The following is a 6,681-nucleotide window of genomic DNA, read 5'->3' as shown; positions in this document are numbered from 1 at the left end:
TCTGACAAGGAAGACTTCAGATGCCCTCACTGTGGCACTGACTGCAATCAGAGACCCTTGAGGTGGATGCAGAGCTGCAGTGAGAGGCTGTCAAGGGAAGACCCAGTTCTCTGCTGGGCAGGGAGTGGTGACTCAGGAATATTAAAACACGTAAACTCTGCTGTAAGGACCTCACATTTCATCAGTGAGTAGTGCAGGCAGATGCCTTGTTGCAGAGAAATATCACTATACCTGGAGCATCTGCAGTGCCTTTCTCTGAAATAGACATCTCACTGTACGAAGCTCAGGTTTCCAAAGGAATGTAACCTTTAGAAGGTGTTTCTTGATGTAGGATAGATACAAATTATAATATAATCTATTATATTTATATAATATATAATAAATATACATAGTAAAATATAAAATACATTATATTTATATAATATAATATATTAATTTCACATTTTTAGTGACTGCTGATCCATCCACAATTGATCCCTGTTGTTGGGTTCTCTTCATAGAGACCCTTGTCTCCACTTCAAGCTAGTGCATTAAGTTTCTTCTTTTTTTTTTTTTTAAACATCTTTATAGGAATATAATTGCTTTACAATGGTATGTTAGTTTCTGCTTTGTAACAAAGTGAATCAGCTATACATATACATATATCCCCATATCTCCTCCCTCTTGCATCTCCCTCCCACCCTCCCTATCTTGCCCCTCTAGGTGGTCACAAAGCACTGAGCTGATCTCCCTGTTCTATGCGGCTGCTTCCCGCTAGCTATCTATTTTACATTTAGTAGTATATTTTGATAGACCCTTTGTAAAGACCAGTGGAAGCTACAGGCCAGGAATTGGGCACTTTGTGTGTATTATTGCATTTAACTTTCACAGCAATCCTATTTTATATCTATTTTGTAGATGAAGACACTGAAACTTAGAAAGGATAACTTGCCCAAAGTTACGTATGCTGTAAATGGCCAGGTATTCTGGTTATCTATTGCTGCATAACACATTACCCAGAAATTTGATGACTTATAATAACAATTGTTTTATTATATCCCATAATTTTGTGGGTCAGGAACTTGGACAGGGCTTAACAGAGAGAGCTTAACTCTGTTCCATGTGGTGTTGGCTGGTCAGCTTGACTGGGGCTAGAGAAGCTGTTTTCAAGATGGCCGACCACATGACTGGCAACTGGGCTGTTAGCCAGGGTCATTAGTTCTTCTCCATGTGGGCTTCTCCACATGGCTGCTGTGTGGCTAGGTGCCGAGAGTGTGTATTCCATAAGACAGGAAGTGGAAGTTGTCAATCTCTTAAAGCCTGGTCCTAGAAACTGTCCTGGTGACACTTCTGCTGTATTTTATTGCTCAGAAAGTCATGGAGCTCTCCAAGATTCAAGGAGAGGGAACCTAGACCCAACTTCTTACTGGGAGGAGTGTCAAAGAATTTGCAGCCATGTTTAATCTACCACAGCAAGGACGAGAATCCAGACTGTAGTCACTAGCCCACATTCTATCTCAACGAGCACAATACCATATGTGTTTCTCAATCACTGCCTTTATCTCTTTGTATTATAGTGACTAGACCATGAGCTCCTTGAGGGCAGGGATCTTGCCTGTACATCTTGGGTTGGGCATAATGTCTACCTGAGCATAGGTCATGATCCATAAATGCTGAAGGAATGAAAGATGGAGAGCTGAGTTTCAGTCCTTGCTCTGCTTCTTAATAGCTCTGTTAGCCCAAGAGGATATTGAACTACTCTGGGCCTTGGCTACCTGCTCAGTAAAATAAGGGGATGGGATTAGATGATCCTTAAAGTCTTCCTTTTCCCAGCACTACCACTGTATTAGTCTGCTTGTGCTGCTATAACAAAATACCATAAACTGGGCAGCTTAAACAACAGATGGTTATCTTTTACAGTTCTGGAGGATGGGAACCCCAATATCAAGATGCTGTTCCACTTGGTTCCTGGTGAGAACCCTCTCCTAGGCTTGTGGGTGGTCACTTCTTGCTGTATCCTCACATGGTGGAGAGAGAGAGAGGGAGAGAGCGAGCACTCTGGTCTCTTTCTCTTCTTATAAGGACACTAATCCCAGCAAGGAGGCACTATTCTCATGATCTCATCTGAACCTAATTGCCTCCCAAAGGCCCCACCTCTTAATACCATCACATTGGGGGTTAAAGCTTCAATATGTGAAAAGCATGCAGTCCATAACAACCATTCTACTAATCTACTCAAATAATTAATTTCAAAATGAATAGTACTCAGATACAGGTCTCAAATGAGAGGAGTCTAGAAGTCAAGAAACCTGAGAGTAAAAAGAAAAGAGTAGAGGAAATGGGATTGTTCTACAGACAAGTGCAAAGGCCTCTAGAGAGAAGGGGAGTGGGCTTTAGGCTCAGATCTGATACTTGAGTTACAATGATGGCACTTGGAATAGAAAGGAAGGAAGTTGGAGGAGGCCTTTTCAAAGGTTGAAGACACTGGACTTGGGAACTATTTGGCCACAAGGGGTAGGAGAAAGTTATAAGTCAAAGTGGACTCCAGATTTTGTACCTGGGTGACTGGGGGAATGCAAATTTATCTAACCGGCAGTAGTTCCCAACTTTGACTATACAGAGAATTACCTGATGAGCTTTTTAAAAATATTAATGCCTGGGTCCCTCTCAAAACCACTCAGATCAGAATTTCTGGAGATGGGCTGGAGCATGAATATTTTTTCAAAGCCCCTCAGATGGTTCCATTGTGCAGCCAGGGTTGATGACTTCTAATTTAGAGTTAAAGGCACTATATTTCTGGATGCTGTGGAATGATAAGAAACTGAGGATCAAAGGCTGATAACCACCAAATAATTGGGGGAATGGGTTGTATGGTATGTAGAATAATGGCTTCCCAAAGATGTCTACATCCTAATCCTCAGAACCTGTGAATATGTTAATGGCAAAGGGGAATCAAGGGTGCTAATCAACTGACCTTAACATGGGGAGGTTATCCTGGATTATCCAGGTAGGTCCCATATAATCATAAGAGTTCTTAAAAAGTGGAAGAGAATGGTAGAAGAGAGTCAGAGGCGGATGTGGCTATGAAAGGATCACCAGAGAGATGCAACATTGTTGGCTTTGAAGACAGAGGAAGGCAACCATGAATCAATGAATGTGAGCTGCTGCTAGAAGCTGGAGAAGGAAAGAAAATAGAGGATATTCCCCTAGAGACTCCAGAAAGGAATGCAGTGCTACTGACACCTTGAATTCTTGACTTTGGCCTGATGAGACCTGTGTGGAACTTCTGACCTACAGAATTGTAAGACAATAAATTCATGTTGCTTTGAGTTTGTGGTAATTTGTTACAGCAGCCTCGAGAAATGAATACAAGTGGTCAGTTCAGGAAGGCTTCCTGAAAGAGGTAAATCTTGATAAACTTTTGCAGAAACGTTGTTGGTGGAGCAAAACTCAGGGAGATAGATGCTGGAGTTTGAGTCCATCAGAAGAAAAATTTAAGAAAACTCAAGGCTGTATAATACCTACCCCAAACGTTTAAAATACAATTTCAGAGGAATTTAGTGATTGTCACTAAATTCCCCAATGGAGTCAGAGGCAAAGAATTCTTGGGAATTTTTCTTGGTAATGTTACTTGAATCGTAATCAACTTCACAGATTTAAAGGCTGACAAAACACTTGTTTTACCTGGATGGTTTTAAATTACTTAAGTCATCAAAGAAAGCAGATAGAATCTGCAGCTTCCATACAGCCTGAATGTAAATCAGAGCTTAACATTCCATTCACTCCCTCTTAATCAGATCTGTAGACTGCACTGATTTCTTTTTATTGGGTCCTCCTGAATAAAAAACAGTTGGATAATCACACACACACAGAATGAGAGAGAGGGAGAGTAAGAGTGAGCGAGAGAGAGAGAGAGAGAGAGAGAGAGAGGAACCTTTCATATGTACATTTATTAAGATATATTTATTGCAATTTATGTATGACATGAGCCTCGTTAGGGATACATCAATGAATGAGATAGGCAAGGTCCTTGTTCTCGTGGAGCACACAGCCTGGTGGAAAACACAGACAAATAAGCAATTTATAGTAGAGTAGACAATAATAGGTTGCTATGAGAGAACATGGAAGGGGCAACCGACTCAGTCTGGGAGTGGAAAGGGAGGAGTAGGTCAGGGGAGGCTTCCTGGAGGAAGATAACTTCTAAGCAGCATCAGCAAACCCTGGAAAACAGTTAAGAGTGGAAATTCTCAGGCCCATTAAACAGACCTATTAAACCTGAAATTCTCTGAGTGAGGCACAAAAAATCTGTGTTTCAGTACATCTCTGGGTGGTTCATATACATGCTAAAATTTGAGAACCAGAGGATCATACCTGAGCTGCACGTTGGAATCACTTGGAGCACTTTTACACCAGACTGATGCTGTGGTCCCACTCTTAGAACTACTGATTCAGTTGGTCTGGAATAGAGCCTGGGAAGCAGTATTTTTTAAAGCCCTACATGATTATAATGTGATTTTAAAGTGCAGTTGGGGTTGAGATCACTTTTCTAAAGCCGATCGCTGAAGCATGAGTTAGCCAGGCAGTGTGGCTGGTGAGAGGGCAGGAAGGGTATTACAGGCAGCTGTGCCAAGGCCCGGATGTATCTGGGGCCCTGGTAAGCCTAGAGAGGACACACAACAAAATTCTGTGGCTTAAAATAAGGTTCATAGCTGTAAGTTTAAGTATTTAATTGCAGTACTTCTTAAACATTAATGTACACAGAAATGATCTGAGGATCCTGTAAAAACACAGACCCTTATGCTGTAGGAAGGTTCTGTAGCCCTCGCCGTTCCTGAGCATACATGTCAGAGCGGTTGGGGACTGCAGAAGGGTGTGTGTATCCATAGCTCTAGGGCCAACATACGGGAACCCAGCCGGGGTGAACTGCAGAGGTCTGTTACTGGGCAGGTGTGTTTTGAGGGCAAGGAGGAAAGATGCAGCCTACCACAACCTCCCAGCCTGCTCTTATTCTCCATCAAGGTCGCACTGCTTTTAGCTCAGCAGTAACCCCCTCCACCTCTCAATCTAGCTGAGCGCATCCCCTGGCCAGGCTAGCAGAGCCAGCTCATTAAGTGACCGCTGGAGCTCTTTGTAACCTGCCAGCCAGCCAGCCAGGGAGGCGCTGGCCGAGGAGGGAGGCTCTCGCGGGGGGCCTCTCTCCCCCTCTTTCCACTTCCCCTGGCTGACAGCGGCGGTGCCTGCGGCAGAGCCTCCCTCTGCAGTAGCCCCTTGCACTTGGCTCGCACTTCTGGGCGCTGTCCATGGTTGCAGCATCTTTCGGCGCGCCACGTCAGGAGGCCGCAGCGGGGCCCTGCGATTGGCGGAGGAGCCGCTCGCCATCCGCCAACACCCCCGCCTCCGAGACGCGGCCCAGAGCTCCGGCCCCGCAGGCGCGTGCCAGCCAGCGTGCGGGGCGCGCCCTGGGGCTGCCGGGCGTCACACCCACTTTCCTTATTAGGGCAGAGTCAGGCGCCCCGAGCCGGCAGCCGGGCGCGGGGTGGGGCGGGAGCCCTGCGAGGCGACGGACGAGGGCGCAGCCACAACCTCAGCCGCCTCCGAGCGGTAGGAGGGAGCAGCCGGTCTCTGCGTCCGGGCCGGCCCCTTTCCGGGGACCCGGCACGTCTAGCCCCGGAGGAGATAGTCCTCCGCGCTCTCCGGGTACCTCTGGTCCAAACCACTCGGAACGACATGGAAGAATTTTTGCAACGCGCCAAGTCTAAACTGGTAAGTTGAGGGAGCAAGGCTGTGTGTGTTGGTGCGCGAGCGCGTGCGCGCGCGCGTTGCTGAAAAAGAAAGGGCATTGCAGCAGAGGAGGAAGAAACAACTTTGCCACTTAGTTGTCAGGGTGTGCGGACTGTCCCCTGGAAAGAATCTCGGGGACTCTGGGGTTTACAGCAGGCAGTCTGTCTCCATAATCCTCCCTCATAGCCAAAGCGCCGGGGTGGGGGTGGTCGTGACCCGGCTGAAGTTGCGTGCTGTGTGTCCAGCTTTGGTCCCTTTGGCTTGAGGTTGGAGAGAGGCAGATCCAGCCAAATCTACAATTTGCTCCTGGAGGCTAGAGGATAAATGGGTGTGGTCCTTGAGAAAAAGAGCCCAGACTTCTGCAGATGCGGTACGTGTAAGTGTAAAAGGAGAAGAAACCGTACTTTAGCTGGAGGGCGTGGCAAAACGTAAGTGAGGAGGTAATAACGCCGACTAGGAGTAACGTGTGAGAATGCGCAGTTTACCCGAGCATCCCTCACGCGGAGCTTGCTCCAGTGCGGGAGTTAGGGATATTCCAGTGCGAATCGAGTCTCTCTGGTCCCTGTTCAGATCTGCAACTTGGGGCAGAGGCAGAACGGGAGAACCCCAACTGTCGCTGGTGGTGTGAGGCTTGCCAGACCATTGTTCTCCTGGGAAGAGACCAGCATGTTGGCTGGCTCTAACTGTACTGTTGTTCAAAGAGTGAAGGGTAATTTCACTCTGTATATCAACAGTTGCTATACATTCTGGAACAACAGATTCTAGCAGTTTCCTAACTCCGAACTGTTTTGGTTCTCCAGCATTGCAGTAATGAACGTAATGGAAATGTTTCTCTTTCCGCCCTTAAAACAAAGATTTTGCCCATTTGGAAGCAATATCTTTAACGAACAGGGAAAGCACCTTGTACAGGCCTGGCATAGG

At 46.3% G+C, this 6,681-nt stretch overlaps 1 protein-coding gene across 2 annotated transcripts in view; it reads left to right on the top strand.

Annotated features, from left to right (window-relative positions):
* Positions 1 to 5,573: 5,573 nt before the first annotated feature.
* Positions 5,574 to 6,681, top strand: part of PRUNE2 (prune homolog 2 with BCH domain) — a 261,255-nt gene continuing 260,147 nt past the window's right edge. For both annotated transcript variants that reach the window (XM_036854668.1, XM_036854669.1), the window contains exon 1: positions 5,574 to 5,742. In XM_036854668.1, the coding sequence (XP_036710563.1) occupies positions 5,707 to 5,742 (36 nt within the window). In that variant the 5' untranslated portion in view covers positions 5,574 to 5,706. The remainder of the gene's footprint in view (positions 5,743 to 6,681) is intronic.

The sequence above is a fragment of the Balaenoptera musculus genome, chromosome 6 (assembly GCF_009873245.2).
Source record: "Balaenoptera musculus isolate JJ_BM4_2016_0621 chromosome 6, mBalMus1.pri.v3, whole genome shotgun sequence".
NCBI lineage: Eukaryota > Metazoa > Chordata > Mammalia > Artiodactyla > Balaenopteridae > Balaenoptera > Balaenoptera musculus.
The sequence above is the reverse complement of the archived record's forward strand: the minus strand, read 5'-3'. Positions and strand labels throughout refer to the sequence as shown.